This window comes from Coturnix japonica, chromosome 4 (genome assembly GCF_054131305.1).
Source record: "Coturnix japonica strain WE chromosome 4, WE-NBRP24, whole genome shotgun sequence".
Taxonomy (NCBI): Eukaryota; Metazoa; Chordata; class Aves; order Galliformes; family Phasianidae; genus Coturnix; species Coturnix japonica.
Window position 1 is genome coordinate 37,423,377 of NC_140666.1, and position 20,688 is coordinate 37,444,064.

The window sequence follows — 20,688 nt, forward strand, 5'->3', positions numbered from 1 at the left end:
TACTTAACAAATGTTTTGTTACAGATATATAGATCTGCCGAATTCCCATGCTTTTCTCAATAAAGATTACGTTACTATTTTATACATCTTTAATATTTTCCATTCTCATTCAATCACAAAGCATTTTCCATCCCACCCAGGACCATGCAAAAATCATACCTAATGTGAAAAGCAATTTTGATTTTTTTAGATATATGTATATATATATTTCTTACAATGGACATAGTATCTCTAGTAGATAGACATTCTGAAACCATTAAGTATCTCAAGTATCCCTTCTATCTGAATGCTAACTTTCATAGCCTTTATTAATGTGTCAGGAAATTAGACAGGAAATTTTCCATTAAATTAAACAAACAAACAAACAAACAAAACATTTTACAAGTACATGGAAATGTATTGAAGTCAATCCTTTTCAGAAGAACATACAAAGAAAGGCTGTATTGGAGTTCTTCCTTTCAAAATAAGACAGCAGAAACACCAGAGCCAACAAGATATTCAATAACCTGAACTGTATATGTTTCTGTTGTGGAAAAACTAATAAAAAATCATTTTTAAACCCAGAAATATATAAATTTTGTCTTAATTATAAAAAATTTTTAAAAATACAACATAAAATGCACTCTCTGAAGTGGTTAATCAAAGCACTAGATTTTGCATTTGAAGCTGTTTAACTGACAGAAATGCAAACTGAAATATAGCTGAGGATTTTATTTTATTTTATTTTTTCCATCTAACACATTTAGAGCTTTCTTTTTCTCTCAAGTAAATAGTAATTTTTATAGTTAAGGTCATGAATGAGTAACTATATGTTGTAAAGTCAGTTGCAGTTTTACTCACTACATCCAGATTATGCCAAGACTAAACCAATCTGCTTGAAATATACTTTGATATGAAAATGTTTTTTGATGCCTTGTCTTAATTAAGCAAGGTGTTAATCAGATAAAAATGCTTGAGATTTGGAGATCTGAGCACTACTCAAAGTCTTGTGATTTTACTTGCTTGACTGGATTTTTATTTTGTTGTGATAATCATTTTTTGAAGATGAAATAGATTAGATTATGAATTTCAAACTAGGTATTTTCTGGTGTTCTACAGCACTTTCTCCTTCTAGCCAAGAGCCTGCAAGACTTTTAATCAGGCCATCTTTTTATAATTAAAAAGTATCATTTGCACTTATTCATCATTTCAGTTTGTGCCACAAAGAAAAATCTGTCCCATAAATCTTGATCTCTCCACTGGCTAAAAAATCTTCAGGTATTTCATATAACTTCCCAGTACAGGACCACAGTCTCACCACTCACAACCTGATATACCCTCGGTATCTTCTCACATGAACAAAAAATTCACCTATTAGCTTAACTCATCTCTATACCGACAGTATTGATTATTTTTCTCAGAACTTATAACAGAGAAAAACATTTCAACTTGCTTGCAGGGTTTTAAAGAAATTGCAGTTTCTTGAATTGCACAGGGGATGCCATGAGAGGACTCATCTCCATGGTCAATTCTAGACAGGTCTAGCCAGTTTGCAGGTAATGCTTATTTACTGTATCAAGCATTAGGATATCCAAGGACTACATTGCAGAACCAATCAGATCCACTGTCTTCAAAGGCCAGGGACATCATTATGTCAGATGCACATGAAGGGAAGTACCTGATTTACTAGATATATGCACATAAAGAATGCACACAATGTTTCTATTGTTGGTTTTTTTTTTCCTTTTTTTCCCCCAATTTTTAGAAAAAGGTTATCAGAGACGATTATCTACACGAGAGAGAACAAATATAAATTGATGCTTTTTTTAGGAAAACATGTTTCAGAACAATTCTGAGTCTGCGACTACTTAATCATTTTAATACCATAATAACAAAAAAATATGGAAGATATGGACAAGCGCTTGTTTGAAATATCAAGCATACAATCAAGTCTTCACTTAGGTACAGCAGCTGCCTGCACTACAAATGTCTCTGTAAAATCAAATTCATTCTGCAGAACTGATGGCAATGCATTGACTGGATCTTCCTACTGAATTATGGATGTGGCAATTTTTCTATCATCTCACAATTTAATTTCATGCAATTTACATATGCTGATTAATAGTGCAGTGTAAAGATGTATTTAATATAATCTGGCACTGGTGTATAAATAATGTCTTGTATTGGTACTTTGTACTTTTCTTAAAGCTTACCTTCAGTTAATGCTGTATACACTTTACACCGTCATGCATATTAAATTCTCACATGCTTAATACCATTTCTATCAGTTACACTACCTCTAAATGAGTTCTTATATGACCAAATTCGTTGTTTTGTTGGAAGATAATAGCTAGAAGGGGGGGGGGGTCGGGGGGGGAGGAGGGAAATGTGTTTTTTTTAATAGTGTTTAGAACATTCTAGGTCAGAACAAATACCAAGCATGATGTTTGAAGAGGAATTTCTATCAAACCATCAATTTCTCTACATTAATATATATTTCCATCACTTATAAATTGCAGTTCAGATATTGCTACTAATTAGTTTTGGCTGATACTGGAGTATTTTGTATGCCCCATTTATAAAAGCTGTTTGCCCATCTGTTAATAGGTTGGAAGTGATTAAAGGACACTTATTTTGGCTGTTGCAAAGGCCAAATCATTTTAAAGCTGCAAATATGTGACAAAATCATCTAAAGGTTTGCCAAGTTCAGGACCTGATTTTCCTAAAGATTTGTGGTGTCTGCTTCTTCCCCCTCCTGCTTGAATTACCTTTGAGTCTTCAGTATACAAATATGAATTTTCAGCCTAGTAATGATAGGCCACACCTGTTTACTGTCTGAGTACCTATGCCTTCTCTTGCCTATTGTTACATCAGTGTGAATAAAATAGCAGGAAAATGAGATATAGGTGAATTCAAGTAATATCAGAGGAAAGAAAAGACAAAAAAAAAAAAGTAAAAAATTGTATAAAAACTACAGTCATGTCTCTGAGGTGGCAATTAAAAGCAAACAAATATCTCTAATAACAAGAAAATGGTGTGCATCATTTTTATGAGACAATTGAAGCCTTCAGTTTGACCTTTGGAAGATTATTTCAGTCACATATTTAACAAACAATTATATGAATAAGACTCATGCAAATAGCTGGAATAACTCTTGCATGCAATTTACATCCTATGGCCTAACTGAAGGTAAATTTCACATACTAAACTACATCCTGCTTTTCCTCCACATAATAACTTGATGCTTTAAAGTATCAGGGTAGAACTCATGCTGACCCTTATTCCAGGAGAAAAGTAACAATGGAGATGTGAAAAGAGTTTTCAAATAGATATTCTAACACTGGTTGGTCTGAAATTCCCTGAATAACTTATTCTTTAACTGGCTTTCAAATGTAATATCAAAGGGAAAAGACCAGTTACTAACTCTAGACTTACTTCATCTGCAAAATTAATTTTATAAATGAGCAACATGAAGTGCTACCGATGTACATTAAAGACACACCACCTTTATTGTATTTCTCTAATGGAAAATCTGTCAAGCACTTTCTTTAATGATTATATGTCTTAAAAATTCAACAAATGAAAGGATTATCGCTGAAATCATATTAATCGGCAGAGGATTAACAGCCTACTGTTGAAAGACTTCATGAACTGCAATAGGAGACGATCTAACATAAAAAAATGCGAAGAGCTCTACACACAAATCGTGCAGAAAGACTGTAGAGGCTGAAGCAGAAAAAGCGAAAAAGGATTGAAACAAAGACTGCTTATGTGAATAAAATCTTTCAGTATCAAAAATAAAACAAAACTGTAAGAAACATGCTAGACACTGTAACATCCTCACACCACCTGTGTACAGCTTACTCATTTCCATTCCAAGATTTTGTAGCCAATTATCCGATCACTCTCACTTGTAATTTCAATCACATTTAGATACATTAGCTGAAATGGTTTCCAAGAATGAAACACATTGTTATTGACCATTCTGGATCTAATGAAAGATGGAGAATGAAGCCTTGATTTCCTCCTGGTACAGCTTTATGTAATGGTTAGGAAGAATTCACAAAAACCGTTAACTGTACACAGCACAGCATTAAAAATCTGGGCTCATAGAAACACGGTTCCACTTTTCCTGTCTGTAGAACTATAATGAAATTGTGGACAGGCATTTCCTGTTACACAATGGCCAGAGTTAATCTCATCAAACCTAATAAAGCAGCTATCTACATTCATTAAAACACTTAAGAATGTATTTTAGCTTTAGTGCAATTTTAGTATATGCCTGAAGTTAGGCACATACTTAAAATGACATGCTGAACTGGAATGGAGGCAACTGAACGCTTACCTGAGCTAAAGTTAAAATTAAGCATATGCTTAAGTGTTTTGCTGAATACAGATGTAATGCTGAATGGGAGCCCAGTGATTACTCACAAGTGTTGGTATGTTCTTAATCCAGAAATTGTCACTATACAAATAAAATCTAAAGATATGCATATACATAATCAATGTACGGCTGAGTAGAATTTTGATGACCAACTAATTACAATTCTTGCAGACATAAATAGGCAAGATTATGAAACACTGCTTAGATTCAAAGACATATCTCGAATTATTCACTCAGGATGTTCACAGAAAACAAAATAAGACAGTAAAACAAAACGAATGCAAAAAGAGAAGCTGTGATGACAGACACAACAGCTTTAACTTTCAGTTGAAGACAGTTTTCAACATTAGTAAGCTCAATTTAGTTGATCTTATTGCTTGGTAATAGAATTTGCCCAGTATTCTGAGGACATAGTGATATTTAAAAAAAAGACCTGGTTCATCAGACCTTGTGAACCAGACCCAGAACTGTCATCCTGAGGTTTTGCAACTTAATGACCTTGAAAATCTATATATTCTATTGGAAATAATGTAAAAGCATGACTAAGATCCATTCATGCTTCCTATTCCTTTGTCAGTTTCAACATTAACTTCAGTAAGAAAAAACACTGGAAAATACATTTGAAAACAAATCAGTTTTAACAAAAGATTAATAGGAAAAAAAGCACCTCAATTTTTTCCTTTCTAGTTTACCACCCAGTGCAGCACATTTCTTTTTCTTGGTTTGGAAGCCTATCTGGAAAGATAGAAGAGAAGAAAGATCTGGTGAATTAGATGATAGGTACTGCTTATCTACCTTTGTTTCTAATTCTATCTTTGTCTCATTTAAACAATATGAAAGCACAAAATACAGAATGTTTTTCCTCATAGAACCACTTGTGTAGATGAGTTTGGTTAATATTTGTTGGCTAGCTTTTAAAAAGGATACATCCCCTAGTAAAAGAAAAAACCAGCATATTATGGAATAACGTTACTATAACCCATCTCAGTTGTCCTTCTCTCACATGAAATATGGCTTTTCTCATATACATTTTCATGCTGTATTTACTGATGATGAATATCATATACTGTTTTTACAGCCCATTGATTCAGTATCATGAGATGTAACTAAAAGATAACTGAGCAGCAGTAAAATCTTAAAAGCAAGGGAAAGGCTGATAAAAACTAATGATCTCTGCCAATCTCACACTTTACCTTTCAGACACCTTTTTTAGGACAGTCTGATTGGCATACAATATGTTAGGATATGCATGCATATAGTATATAGACTATATATATAGTTTTATCAGACCCATTTACTTGTTTGGAAACCCAGCATACACATATGAAGTGTATGATGGCAGGTAGTCTGCCTTTTAGTTGCTGTTGTGTAAAATCAATACAACATCTAATAAAGCCACCATCAATGATTTAATATGAAGATGAAGCTAAACTTCCTGTGCAATTGAGATGTGAACTGATAATTTTATATAGTCTGAGTGTTAACACCAGCAGCTTAGGAGAAAATAGAAGAAAAAAAGTGGACACAGAAGTGAGATACACTTTCTATTTGCACAAGAAATTCAGGAGCCATTCTACAAAAATGAATTTCTGGGCAAAGGTCCAACAATAAAGTGATTCAGAGCAAAATACATACTTGATGACTTTCTAAGTTGCTTCAAATATATCTTAGTAATTAACATTATATTTGCCTAATGCTACAAGACATCACCAGATATTCTTGGGTTCTCCAGCTGCACTTATTGATATGTAATGCTGACAAAGGAAATTTATATACTACTGAACACATGATAAGGATTTACCAGGAGCAGATCTCTAAATATATCTGATAGTAAAAAAATCAAGTATCAAACATATGTAAACACTGCTTAATACAAAAGTGGACAGTTTAAACGATAACCTTTGATCTGCAGTCTGCTACCTACAAAACCTAATGAAGCGGGGAGAAAGCTATTTATCACCTTACTTTCTTAAGTATTCTTTTTAAAGTATGATATATCTTACATTACTTTCTTAAAGTAAGTTGGCCACTTAGTTTGGAGTACGCACCCTTTTAACAGTAAGGAAAATCATGTCATCAATCCCTGAAAAGTAGAAGGTGAAAAATATACACAGATTTGCAATCTGCACTTGCCATGAGATTTGATACACTGCTATAACAAAGGAATCAAATGGCTTTATCTTCTCAAAATCTTCCACAAAAGACAGTGCAGTGAAGCATGTGTTTGAATCGAAGTGAGCTGTTCTCACTTCACATTTTGATGAGTCTCTTGCCAATTAGTTCAGCCTCCTGCCTCCCAGTTGCAGAAGGAATTTAATTGGCTATTGCAGCAGTCTGTACTCTGATAAGGTTGCTGAGTGGAGAGAAAAAGAAAGCTAGTTTCACTTGGAGACCACAAATAGTGTTTTCCTTCCACAATCCTCTGTTGGTGCTGGTCCACCTTCTCAGTGTGCAAACATCCTTCAACCATTACTCCCCCTAGATTTCCTATTTCTTCGTGGGGCCATCCAAAATTTCACAGTTCCTTTCCTTTACTCCCCAGACTATCTCCAGTCTCCAGTATGTGATTGTTGCAAGAGGTTGAGCACCACAAAATCATGTACTCCTCCCTCTTCCCAGTGGGAGAGAGGAGGGAATTAAAATTAAAAAATTAAAATAATAGTAATCATAAAGTAGAACTTGTGTGGTGAGATAAACTATTTACTAAGATAAAGAAAAGGTAAAACTGTTATGAATATATATATATATATATATATATGAACATATAAAAACAAAGAATGCACAAGCAATTTCTCACCACCCACCAACTGATGCCCAGCTATCCCCCCAGTGCGCAAAGAGAACAAGATGAACTCCTGCTCCCTTCAGAACTCATTCTGCATGACGTCATATAGTATGGGATAAACCTTGGGCAAGTTTAAATTAGCTGTCCTCATACCGTGCCCTCCCAGCTCTTTGGGCCCTTCACTGAGAATGGCCTTAGCTCTACATAGCACTGCTTAGCAGCAAACATCAGTTTTTGCTGCAAACATCAATCATTTTTCTCCTAACAAACCAAAACTTAACATCATACCAGACACTGAAGAAAAAAATTCCACCCCAGCTGAAACTGAGACAGTGGCCCAGCAGCTTTTGCATACTTTTATCTGAGGCTGCCTCCCTTCCTTGAATTCAAAGTTTTATTCTGCCTTAGACAAGTGTGGCCTGCAATAAAGACCTTGCTTCCACTTCACAAGCCACCTGTTATCTTCTTCACCAACCTGCCAACTTCTCTGTTGCTTCCCGGTCCCGCTGCTCCCCAGCCCACTGTTCCATCTGCACAGCAGGAATTCGGAGATAAACTTACCAAGTGTTAGAAGTCTCAGCTTTGTCTCAAAGCTGATGCTGTTTTGTGAACAGAATAATTATTCTGGAATAAAAGTAACTTTTATTTACAAACAACGTCTACATGGAAACCTACTCCAGAACTGGAGTAGCAAACTAATTTATTTGACTGAAGCTCTGCTTGTCTTCTTCCTCTTTTACATGGAGATGATGAACTATTTCTAAATATTTACAGTTTTCTTAGTAGAACAGGATAGATATGGACATAATTATTTAATTAAATACAGGGTAATCATTAGCCCAGATAGTTACTAATTGCAGTAAAAATCAAGAGGCAACAGAGAAATACAGACACGTGATGTATCATGAGGAAATAAATAATGATTTTGATTGTCATGATACAGAACTATCACAGTTCAAGAAGAATTTATTTGTTGTAACTATTGAACAGACAGTATGCTTAAGATTAATCTTTAGAATGAAGAGAAAGTACATTAAAGAGGTTGTTTTGGACTACCTACAAAGAGTTTCTGCTAAGCCTACCAGTTAGCACAGGAAAAACACCTACAGCCACATGCTGGATCATTAAATCATTTATCAATAGAAACAGAAATAATTCATCAATAGAAATAATAGAAGCTGATCACTCTATTTTAAATCAGAGATCATAGAGCAGAAAAGGATGTTTCACATTTTATTCAGTTCAGATTACTATGATATCCTGTCTAAACTGGTGAAATTGAACTATGGAACCACTCTGCATGATAAGCAGTAGAACTCTTTGTCATCCATGAATTGCAATTCAGGAAAAGCTAATTCACAGCTAGCTTTGAAAGAGCTTCAGATTTAAATAACTGTCTCTTATTTTAGGTTGAGTGCAATACTGTAGTAAAGTAAAAATCACAAGCAATCCAAGCTATCTCAGTACTTAAGACATCACTGTTATATTCTGCCCCTACCTAAAGAAAACAAATCAGCAATTAAAAAACAGATATTCTGGTGTGATAATACCTTATCTATAACCCTTTCTAACCCTTTCTTCCTCAAATACCTTTTTGGAAAAGATTTTATCAAGAATATCTTAAAGTTTAATGAACAACTCTTACTGGTTTTATTTATCAGAGATACACTTTAAAGAAACAACAAATGCTTGTATATATACAAGCAGAGCTTCAGGCACTTTCAGAGCACTCTCACTGTTTTACCCAGATTCATAGGACATGGTGATCTATGTTGCCTCATTAAACAAAATACAGTCAGACATGCAAATATTCTGAAACATCTTCTTTCATGTGAAATGTTGAGTAACAAACATGTCTATGCATGACGTGCTTTCTACACTTTCTTCCTCACTTCTCGTCTACATTTTAATAGCTTTTCCTCTTGCTAGATTAGGTACTATAGCTGATTTTATCACAAATAAATGCCTTGAAGCATGTAAGTGTACTTGGTAACTCACCTACCAGAAATACAAATATTGTAAATAGGAAAAAGACTAGATGTTAAAAATAATTGAAAGGATGTCCTTCAGAATCAGCTATAAGAACAGCCTAATCGCACTGGCAATAAAGACCTATCATCAAAGGCTCTTTGGAGGAGATATCCTAGCTATGTTATCTACCCAAAAAGAGTACCATCATGTCTTTGGATCATATGCTCACTGCAGGTTCACTCGTGACATCAGAAAATTTCAAGATTTTGTAGCTTAGTTTTGTTCTGCGGTAAAACAAAATCAAGATTGTCTAAGTGCAGGGGCTATGGATTCACTTAAGTTGCTGGAAAGTCATACAAAACAGAATGTCCTGAATGAAGCAGCACAGTGACTTTCAACTTCAGCCTACCCAAATAAACCCTTTGCAAGTTTGGTTTCAAGAGTGAGTAAGCATTTCTGCTTTTCTCATTTTCTCCCCACAGCAGATATTCTAGGTCTTGAGAAATTCTTCTTGACAAAAATGCCATTGAAACTCATTCTGGAGGAAAACACTCCAGCTGGAGAGTTTCAGGGTTTGCCTGAAGGCAGGTTATATTTATCAGTCATTTTCTCCTTGTAGAAGATTTGTTGGCTTACTCTTGCTGGAATAAGAGTTTTTTCAGTAAGTGCTACAGTAAGTCACCCTTGTTTCTTCCTAATGCAATTGTTTTCAGCATAGCTAAAGTGACCTTAACATAAATTTAAGTCATTGTAATTGCTGGAACTCTCATTGTTAGCCTCTTAAAGCTGAACTATAATGTTGATAACCACATATAATTGGCAAACTTTCATTTAGCTTTTAGTCACCATCAATCTAAGCTTTTACCTGAGACTAAATACGGCATCCTTGAGCATGCCATTAATATTGACAACAGACTTCAGAACACAGCATTTTCATTGAATTACCTCTAGATACATGCTGCCACTGTCCCTAGAATCTTGTATCACTCTGTTTAGTGCTGCTTAACAAAATATCTAACGAAATATTAACAAAATAGTCCTCCCAAAGCATATTATCTTCAACAATTCTATTCAATATTGCAAACTAAATTCTAGACTCTGTGCCTTTATGGATCAATATCAACCAAGATATCTTTAGATTACCATACTTCCTAGTAAAGATTTCAAACCAGAAGTAACAATATCAGGCACCATTTTGCAGCTAACTTCTGAAAACTCTTCTGAAAATATGCTTAGAAATCCGTGCTATCATGTGTGGTGTTATATTGTCCATCAGTATGGTCACTCAGCATTCCAGCACTGACTGCAAAGAGTGTGGAGAAATGGCTGTTAGGATAATCAGTGCAATGAAGAGTGTCTCAGATGAGAGGAAACAAGAAGTATTATGACCTTTTTCAGCCCAGAGAGATAGAGTCTGACAGTGTACACAATTGATTCAGGCAGGAGTGGGTGTGACAAGTCAAGAAGGGAGAACTGTAACACCAAATGACAATGTTGGCATGTTACAAAGTCAGTACAAACTAGCCATGCCTAAATTTAGGGTGAAAACTGATTAAGGTTTCTAACCACCAAAGGAGACTAGAGCTGTTTTCCCACAGAGCACTGAGACTTTAAAGAAAAAATAATAACAACTAAGGAAAAAACAGTGCTTAATATCTTGTATACCTAAATGGTACAGTTGCCTTCAGCAGGAAAGTCCTAGGATTATCAGATAAAAATGTATCTGTTCAAAGTCACTCTCTTTTCATGAATTAACTGCGTCTAAGGACAGTTTACAAGTAGAACTGAATTACAGTGAAGAAATAAAAGTTCGTGTTTATACAAAGCCTATGTTCACAGTGCTTACCAAAGAATACAGGGAACAATTATCCAACTGTATTTATCTGAGGATGAATCATTTAAAAGCAGCTATAATTATATGATGCTTTTAGGGATAACATCTCCCAGATCAAGAGGTGATAGAATTTCAACAGCTGCTATCCAGAATCCTGTCTGACTCAATTTAAGTCATCAAACCTCCTCTCATCTTTTATATTCTCTTTATTCACAGACAGAGGTTCCTTTTTATGAACAAAAGAAACATTTAAAGAAAAAGGAAACTTTCCACTTGTTTCTTCCCAGTCTTTCAGACTTCACAAAGGTTTTCCAACAACCTAAAATACATTCCCAACCCAAGCCATTCTATGATTATATGTCCTATTGACTTCTAAGGTCAAAGAGAAAATTTTAAGTATGGAATTTATATCCAACAGCTGCATGATACCTTAAATTATATTTAACATTTAATTTTTGTAACTCAAAACCATACAACGACTGCATGTCACCATACATTAAGAATTAACAAAACTTAAAAACACATTTATTTATTTATGCACATAACCTCATTTGTAATAATAAAAAACTGAGAATCAGTCATCTTTGAAGTGTTAAAACATTTTTAAGAAATACTTGTTAAAATCACTACAAAGGTACAGTAAGCTACAGAGTTACCGCACTACATTTCATGAGGCTGGTTCAAATAATTTTAGCTCTAATAGCCATTGGGAGAAATCTTACACTTTTGGATAGTGCACAGTCAGAATCAAATCTGCAAAATAATGAGAGCCGTGCCATGATGATGTAAATTCTGGAAATCTGTGAAAAACTAGTTTATCCATGGTAATTGGTTGACCATAGTTCTCATAATATTTGAAGGCTACCTACTAAGCTAATAAATGTTTTAGACATAAAAACTTGGTTACTACTCCAACTATGAGCTTTGTTACCATGCTTTCATAACACCATCTAGACTATAAATTCTCATGTGCAAAGTAATTATTATTATTACTGAAATATTTCTAATCTGTAATGTACACAGACTTGATCTACCCTTACCAACACTCAGTCACTTTACATACCTTCTTCAGTCCCACACGTTTTTGACTCATCTGATCAGTCTCCTTCACAGGAATTGATGCAACCATGCCTCTCCAGTCCCAGTATTCTTTACCTGTTGAGCAGATTCATGTGGTCTTGAAAAACATATTTATCTAAATTACTTCACATTATTTATCTGCATTCAAGCTACTGAATTTCTAGTTTCAAATTGTGGAAGTGGAATTGATATCTAACTCCGATGGGGTGAGTCAAGAGATTCCAAAAAACACTTTAAATATTCTCACACTCATTTTGGGGATCAATGAGCATAATCTTAATGTCAGCATCTCATTGCATAGCTTTGAATGCAGTCCTTTCAGTATTTTCAAAGGAAAAACTGAAAGTGTCATTTTATCAGGATAGCCTCCATAGAAAGGCATAAAAGAAGTTATGCATTCTTCCATTCACCTTATCACAGAAAGAATTAGCATGGCTTCCTGTTCCTCTCTTAAACCTGTTGGCTGCTATGTTGGCTGAGAGACCTCCTGTTCTATTGTCTCCTGAAAATTACCTAACTTGTATGCTACTTTCAGATTAAGGCTGAAAACAGGAACAGAGCTGCATTTTAAAGAGCCAGTCTGATTTTTTCTAACTGCAACTCCATCATAGTCAGTGTAATGCATGTATCTTGTGCCAAGTCACAACATAGTTCTTACTCCAATACGATAATATCTTTAAAGTGTTCCTAATGGCAAAATACACATACATTAAATAAAAACTGTCCCTATCAGCTTCAACTCTGCTGAATTCTTTCCTCCAATACAACTTCATTTAATGAAAAAAATGCATGCATTACTTAAGATGAGTTGCCAGATTACATTGTAAAATAAATTACTATATAAAGTATAGTGTATGTACTATAAAGTTCTCAAAAATAAATAATCTTACTTTTTTTTTTTTTTTTGTACAAATGTACAACTGTAGGAAGTTCTTCCATCACATGGTAGTGATTGTTATGTTCTGTACAAAATAACAAATTTGAAATGGTAGAATGCTTAGCCTATATCACAGTAATTTTAATACTGACAGAATGAAAGAATTTTCTGCTTTTTAGAAGAAAATACAACCTTGATTTCAGTGAGTGCACTACAGTATAAGGAATCAAAGATACCTCAGAAGATCAGACTATTTCAGGAAAACCAAATAAAATTTGGCTAGTGAAAAGTAATAGGCAAGTTTTGCCTACCATTCATATCAAAACAGACCAGACATACTGAAAAAGATCCAACATTCTTTTTGTCCAGGTCTCATTCTCCAAAAGTAGTGCACTTTAATCAGTTATGAGAAAATTTTAAATCTAAATAGTTACAGAGATATCTGCAGTCTCGTCCTCCTCTCTTTGTTAGCTGAACTCTTGAAATATGAAGTTTAAGGTAACCTGAAGAATAAAATTGGACAATCTCCTCACTCTCCCTACAGGCTACCTCTCTTGATGCAGACCATGGTGCAGCTGGTTTTCCAGCCTGTAAATGCACGCTGTTGATTTGTGTCAAGCTTTTCATAGAACAGGAGTCCCAAGCCCTTCTCTGTAGGGCTGCTTTTCAATGAGTTCTTTCCCTAGTCTATGGGACTGACCTGACCCAATGTAACACCTTGTAGGTAGAGGAAAATCAATCCTCTCTTTCTCACAGAAGTGGTATCAGTCCCTGCCAGACAAAGGTTATTTGCCAGAACTCATCTGTCATGTAATATAGCCAGGTGCTTTTAAAATGGTTATTTAAAATAAGAATATATTCTTCATTTCCTTTCATTAAAATATCAGGAAACAATCTTCTACAGTCTAAACAAAGGTATGCATTTCACAAACAGTTTACTGTCTTCACAAAAATTATTAATTTGCTTACCAGAAATGTACCAGACAGACTGTAAATAAAAAGGAAAATCTTCTGCAAGTGCAGAAAGCCTGCTTTTCAGAGCTGGTATTACAAATAATTAGCTTGGCATTTAATAAATGACATTTCTAAGAACTGCTAAAGCTGATTTAACAAGTGAAAAGAACAACCCTGTTTTGTTTAGAAAAGGTAGTAGCATTGTTGCATACTTTATGCAAAATATTTTCACCAATGCAGGTTTGAAAATATTTTCATGCATTAAACACTTGAAATAAACATCTGCTCTGTACGCTGAACTTTCTACAATTGTGCTGTCTGCTTCACAAAAACTGATAAAATGTAGTAAAGCTGATATATACCTCAGCTGAATGGGTTCATGCCAAAGTTATAATAAATTCGCTCTTAAAGATGTGGTTTTTTTCCGAAGTATATTTCAATTCATAACCAATCCAGATTGCCTTTTATATTTTGGTAAAAATGAATAAATAAATAATAAAAAAGGAGAGAGTGAGAAAAGATAAAAGAAAAAAGAAAAAGGAAGGTTTTATACATCCTTTCTAAACTTCAGAAACTTCAAAATCAAGCTTGATAGTTGCCATCAACACTAAATATTTTGAAGAATCAAGATTGCACACGCTTGTCTATTTATCCTGTCCACAGCATATTAACTGTTTATACTAAAAGATAGTCTCATCAGCTTTATTTCTATGCATTAGAAATCTTAAAATATCTTTCAAGTACTTATGATATCAGATTATCATTCACCCAGTTCAGCTGCTTAGTTAGCATACCCACATCTCTCCAGGGGCAAGAATGATGCCTCCAGTCTGAATGGCACTTATAAACAGGATTAACATAGAAGATTTGAAAATGGAAAGAGGCAGGTAGGTTTTGCATGCATGCACACACGTGTGTATATGAGATAAAATTTATTTCACTACTTCAGTGCAAGATGATGAAGACCTACAAAGCAATCCAGTTGCTAGGCACTGGACCTGACTCCAGGTGCTTCAGAATGTTTTAGCACGTCACAGAAATATATAGAAAAGATTGAGATCTATTGTAGATTACATTAGATATACAATTTCACAGTGAATAAAATATAAGTTATACCAGCAGTACATATCTGAGTATCCTAGCGGTGCCTCATTAACATCACACTGGCTTAGGAACATTGATGGAAAACATCTCTAAAATTCTGAATTCAGATGCTATTGTGTCTCTATTACCAATTCATAAGATCTCCTTTTGCACCTTGGAGATCTTCTGTTGAACCCCACCATCCTAAACCTACAAGTTAATCTTCCTCTTTAATATCTTTCTCCAACCGCTCATTTCCAAATACTCAGTGATACTTTATTTCATAGCCATTCTTTCCACTAAAGAATTCAGTTTCTGCCCTCAAAGAACTTCCTTAGGCCTAATTTATTGAAGTGAAAATGCAACAGGAAACAGAATCAAGTATACACATGAATGGATTATGTTCCTGTTTAAAAAAAACAAAAAACAAAACAACTTTGAACTACAGTTTCCTTCCCTCCTTCTCCATCTCATCCCCATGGGTTATTTTTCAAATGGACTTTCACAGCAGCTCTTCACTGAAGTGAATGCTCCTACTTTGAGACCTAGGTATTAGTTCAATAATTACAATTGTTCAGCCCTGTATTTAATAGGCATGTGAGAAGACTGCTAAAAATATAGCCCATACTGACTATAAAACCTTTAGAAATACATACAAAGCTGCAATCCCCAAACTGAATCCTGTTCCAATCAGTAAAGCTTTTCTACTAAGCTGTAATGAAAAAAATGAAAAAATGAAAAAAAAAAAAGAAGAAGTAAAAGGAAATAATACTAGGGCAGAAGAAACAGAGGAAAGAATAAAGACTGTAATTCAAACAACCACCACTGTGGTCAGGAGAGCAGAAGTTATTTCATCATTGCTGCAAACTGATCTGATTTTTTCAAATGCTTCAAAATTCTGCTACTTCTAATTTGCTCTTAAAAGCCTTTGATTGTATCAACAAAACATCAAAGTGCCTAAGCAATATATTGTGTATCTTTCATAAAGGTCATGTGAAATCTCCTCACCTTTTTTTATTTTAAGATTCTTTTGAGAATTCACTGCTAATTTGCAGCACTGTGGGTGTTTTTCTCCTTTCCTTCCTTCAAACCTTATTTCCAGCTAACACTCTCCATTATGAAATGAAACAATTTTTCACGCACTTTCCCATGAAAGAAAGCACCATCAAATGTTAGTATCTTTGTTATTAAACAAATATGTTGTGTTTTGTTGGGTTTTTTTTGTTGCTGTTATTCCTGATGTCACCATGAACTCTGTCGAATCAAGAAAGAAAAATAACTAGTTCAGAGTTTCCCATGGTAAGATGGAAGTAACCTGCAATAAAACCTAATGCCCACAAATGGTGCTACATAGCTTAAAACTATACCTCATGTTAATTACCAATAACTCCATCATTTTAGGAGCAAATAATTGAAAAGATAGTCACAATGGAATCTAAAAATGATCTCAACTTCATTGGACACCATTTTTTTTCCCCTTTTTTTGACAGAAAAAATTGTCAGTTTTCCTATACAATAAAAAAAAGAAATAGGCAGATGCACCTGAAGCAGGCAGCAGTAATTTGATTATTTCTTAAAACACTTATATTGAGGACTGAAATTCCATCCCAAATGAATTTTTCTTTACATTCTACCTTGGTGTGACTGTCTACATAATTACCTAAACCTGTGACACACAAAAGGGTGCTGGAGCTAGACATGCTCCTACTGAAGCACAAAAACTAGCCAGTGTCCCTTTAAAGGGAAAAAGGAAAGTGCAGATGTTTTCACTCTGAGCAAAGTTTGGTGTGATTATGCATCAAATCCTGTTTAGAAGTGAGCCCAAGTCACATACTAAGGCCTCCAGCTTTTGGCAGTCCTTCAGCTCTAAAGATCAGATTTTCAGAACTGTTCAGCTGTCACAGATAATGCAGTACCAATCCAACACTTGGCCTTTCAGCTTCTGGCCTTTACTGCATCAAGTATTTTATTCAGAAAACAAATTTCTTATTAGTGTCATCTGTTAAACAAAAAGAGAAAAAATGACTGTTGTTGTAAAAGTTATTTTTCAGCAGTGCATTCAGAAATGCTAATATTAATACATTTTTTTCACTTAGGACCTGTCTGTGGAAAGCAGGTTTGGCAAATACTTAAACATATATGGCTTCCAAGATCCTGCTTTCTATCCACTACCAAATCAGTCATACCCTAACTATGAAGCCATATACATTAACAGTGAATGGGAAAAAGCACACTATTTGAATGCAGTATTAAAAAATAAATAAATAAATAAATAAAATAAAAAGGGTGTGGGGAAAGAGCCTGAATCAGGCTGTGAACCACTGTGGAGGCTGCAGCATTACTTTATTAAGTAAGTCCAAGCATAAAAAAAAAGGTGGTCTTACAGATATTCTGATCACAGTATTACATTTTTTAAGTATAATTCAAGTGCTTTACTTGGAACATATCACTCATAGAATCACAGAATCATAGAATAACTCAGGTTGGAAAAGACCTTAAAGATCATCAAATCCATCTGCAACCTAACCATACTACCCTAACTCTAACAACTCATCATCAAGAATTATGCTAAAATGGGCAAGATCAGCATTCTTACTAGTCCTTCCCAACAAACAGGTCATGTTTCTGTTACTATGACCTGTTTACAGCTACTTAAAGAAACTTCAACTGCCTAAGCTGAATTTCTCTTTGCTGAGCACATTCATCTTTTAAAAAATATATGTATACAGACAAAAGCTGAATTCCAACTTGCCTCCTTGTACTCTGCTAGAAAATCATTATTCCTTATGACAGAAATAGAGGTGGGCAACAGAATGAAAACGCTGAAATAAGTTCAAGCCAATGCTTGACTGTGACTCATCTTTGTTCATGAATAAGGATGAACCAAGTCAGTACAAAGTTTCTGGCACTATTTCCTTATCATCAAATATGTTTGATTTTTCACATATTTGTCATCAGTTCCTTTGGCTTGGATTGTTTTTGGCTGATGGAGATAAGCTAGACCCTTGATTTAACTCAGCCTTTAACTATCTAGGTCATTGAAAGAGAAATATTCAGCATTCAATCATCTTTATATGAGGAACAACTTAAAGCAGTAAATAAATAGAACCAAGAGCCTCAGAGTTTTGTGCAAAAGATTTCAGACTTTTGCTGAGAGAAGGAAAGATGAAAAACTCCATACAAATACTCAAGCCTCTTAGGTGCTTACAAGTCGCCATGGATGTGCAGAAGAAAAGAAAGAGGCCACTCTACAATTTACACTGATTGAATCCAATTTACTGCCCCTGTAACTTATCACTCATATGAGCATCATATGAGTTTGAGGGTTGGTAGAAAACAGTGAAAAAAGCACTTGTATTCCTGTATTCCTCTCCTTTCAATTTCTCCTCACAATGCACACTGCGTGCCTCTCCAGGGTCCTGAGCAAGAAATGCTGACAAAAATATGTCACCTCTCTGTCATGCAAGGTGACAATATGAACTCTAAGAGAGTTATGGAAACAGTGTAAGGAGCTTTACCTGTAAGTTCAGAGAATATCAGAGACTATCACTCTACTTATTATTTGAAAAATAAATAAATCAAAATGGCTGATACTTATCTGGCATAAATAAATGCCAAATAATAAATGGATCATATCAATTGTGAACCATGACCATAGCAGTATCTGTAATCAAAGTGGATCAGTTAATCTCAGTCCAGACATATTTTCATATATGCCTGTGGATACACATGCAAACATGTTCATGTACAAGAATCAATGCCTGGCTATACTCTTAAAGTCCTTGTCTTGATAGCTTTAATTGAATTAATTAGCTTCTACAAGAGGAATGACGGTCACAATTTAATATGCAGTTTAGGCTCAGAGGAATACAACCAAATCTGTACAAACATTTACAGAATTAGTCAGTTTTTGTTCCCAGAAGATGTGGAAAAAGCTCTGGTCCTTTTACTTTGCAAGACAGCTGGACTAATGTAATTTGCTAAAAACATTCTAGAATTAATCTTGACATTTCTCATCAAATAATTTACTGTTTTTACTGAAGACTTAGGTATTCAGCTAGTTTGACAGCTGCTTGAACATGGTTTGAAGAATTTTGGCACTAATCACTAAATAACTTATTAGAATACATATATTCTTTTTATATGCTTAGGCGTTTCCATTACTACCAGTTCCTTGTTCCTCATGACAAAATCCACTAACCTTAAGAAGCACTTTTAGAGGGGGGCAAAACTGCAGTTTGCATTCTTTCAGTAAACAAAAACAAAACAAAACAAAAAAAGTCAAGCCTTGAAAACAATAAACAGCAGCATTTTTAAAATCTTTTCTTTGAAATCAACATTTTTTTGCAGATATTATGAGGGCACAATTAAGGGTTCTCTTATGAAGATGTGCGAACACCATTTTACAGCTGAGCTAATGCTTAGCCTCAACTTTCAGAACTGATAGGAAAAAAGAGTAATACCAATAAAATAATTGCCTATTTTGTTTTCAAATACACTGCTAGATTACATTTCTCTCCCTTTTTATTTATGACTCCCACACTACAATATAACTCCAGCCAACATTCACTTAGGGAAATCAATGATCTTGCACACACCCAGAGCTTACTTACATGTGTCAGTTCAAATAAGCAAATATGAAACTATCAGAAAGTAAAAACCAAAGTCAGAAACTTTTGCAAGATTGTCTCACATTTTTCTGTTCCACAGAATAGCAGTTCAGTTCTCTCACTGACACCACAGAGGTTTTTCCTCATCACTGTATCCCGTGGTTTGCACAGCATGAATGCTGGGAGCTAGTTTTACTAGCCAGCAGATCTGGGCCAGCTAGGAAGGAAAAGTAATCCTGCGCTGAAAATACAGTGACAGATTGCTTCCTCCTTGTAATGGAGGGAGGAGCAAAGCACAAACAGTAAATGAGAGCTACTCCCTGCCTGATCTGATCCAGGGGGACAACTACAGACTGCCATTGAGTTTGGGAGAAATGATCATGCTGCAATTTAGTTCTAAAGAACAATTAAGTAAAGCTTTTCAGAGCCTCTTTGCCATTCTTCACAGTATTGGCAAAAACACTTTGTGGATACATTCTAAACTTTCCCATTCTTTAAGACAGCAGTTTCTTATTGATGGTACCTTAAATCAGCCTTTTCTTGACTGCTTGTATGGAAATTTAGATTTTGAAGTGGGTGACAGTCATAAACAGAAGTCATTAAAAGACAGAATGGACGTTAACTCTTTCTTAGTACCTAACTGTCAGAGAATCTACTGTTTTTGAAAGCTTTGGCTTATAGCAAGACTCTACAATGCAGAGAAAGAGGGAAGATCAGAGCAGACAGATCATTTTACTGCTAGAAACAGATTGCCTAGGGACTTTTAAGTGCAGTAGATTAGCGTTGATGTTCAGTGACTAATATGATCCAATGCTCAGTTAAGTCTTTGAAAGCCTTAAGAGGCATTTATGGAAAACACATTTTTGTTATTGTTTCTGTTTATCAGGGAAAATTCAGGTCATGTGTCTTCACAAGTCAGATCTTTCTACATGATTCTCAGTACCCTTGGAATGAAAGAGACCGAAGATCCTCATGTCAAAGAATCACAGAATGACTCAGGTTGGAAGGGACCTCAAGGATCATGAAGCCTCAACCCTCCTGACTGGCAGGGCCAACAAACTTCCACATTTACTAGATCAGATTGCCCGGGGCCCCATCCAACCTGGCCTTGAACACCTCCAGGGATGGGTC

General features: G+C 35.0%; 1 protein-coding gene across 8 annotated transcripts in view; it reads right to left on the bottom strand.

Annotated features, from left to right (window-relative positions):
• Positions 1–20,688, bottom strand: part of IQCM (IQ motif containing M) — a 125,642-nt gene that overhangs the window by 56,136 nt on the left and 48,818 nt on the right. For 6 of the 8 annotated variants that reach the window (XM_085544988.1, XM_015861182.3, XM_085544989.1 and 3 more), the window contains 2 exons: positions 12,017–12,108; positions 5,031–5,098 (listed from right to left, as the gene is read on the bottom strand). In XM_085544988.1, the coding sequence (XP_085401114.1) occupies positions 5,031–5,098; positions 12,017–12,108 (160 nt within the window). The remainder of the gene's footprint in view (positions 1–5,030; positions 5,099–12,016; positions 12,109–20,688) is intronic. The other 2 variants (XR_014945296.1, XR_014945295.1) reach the window with 1 other exon arrangement.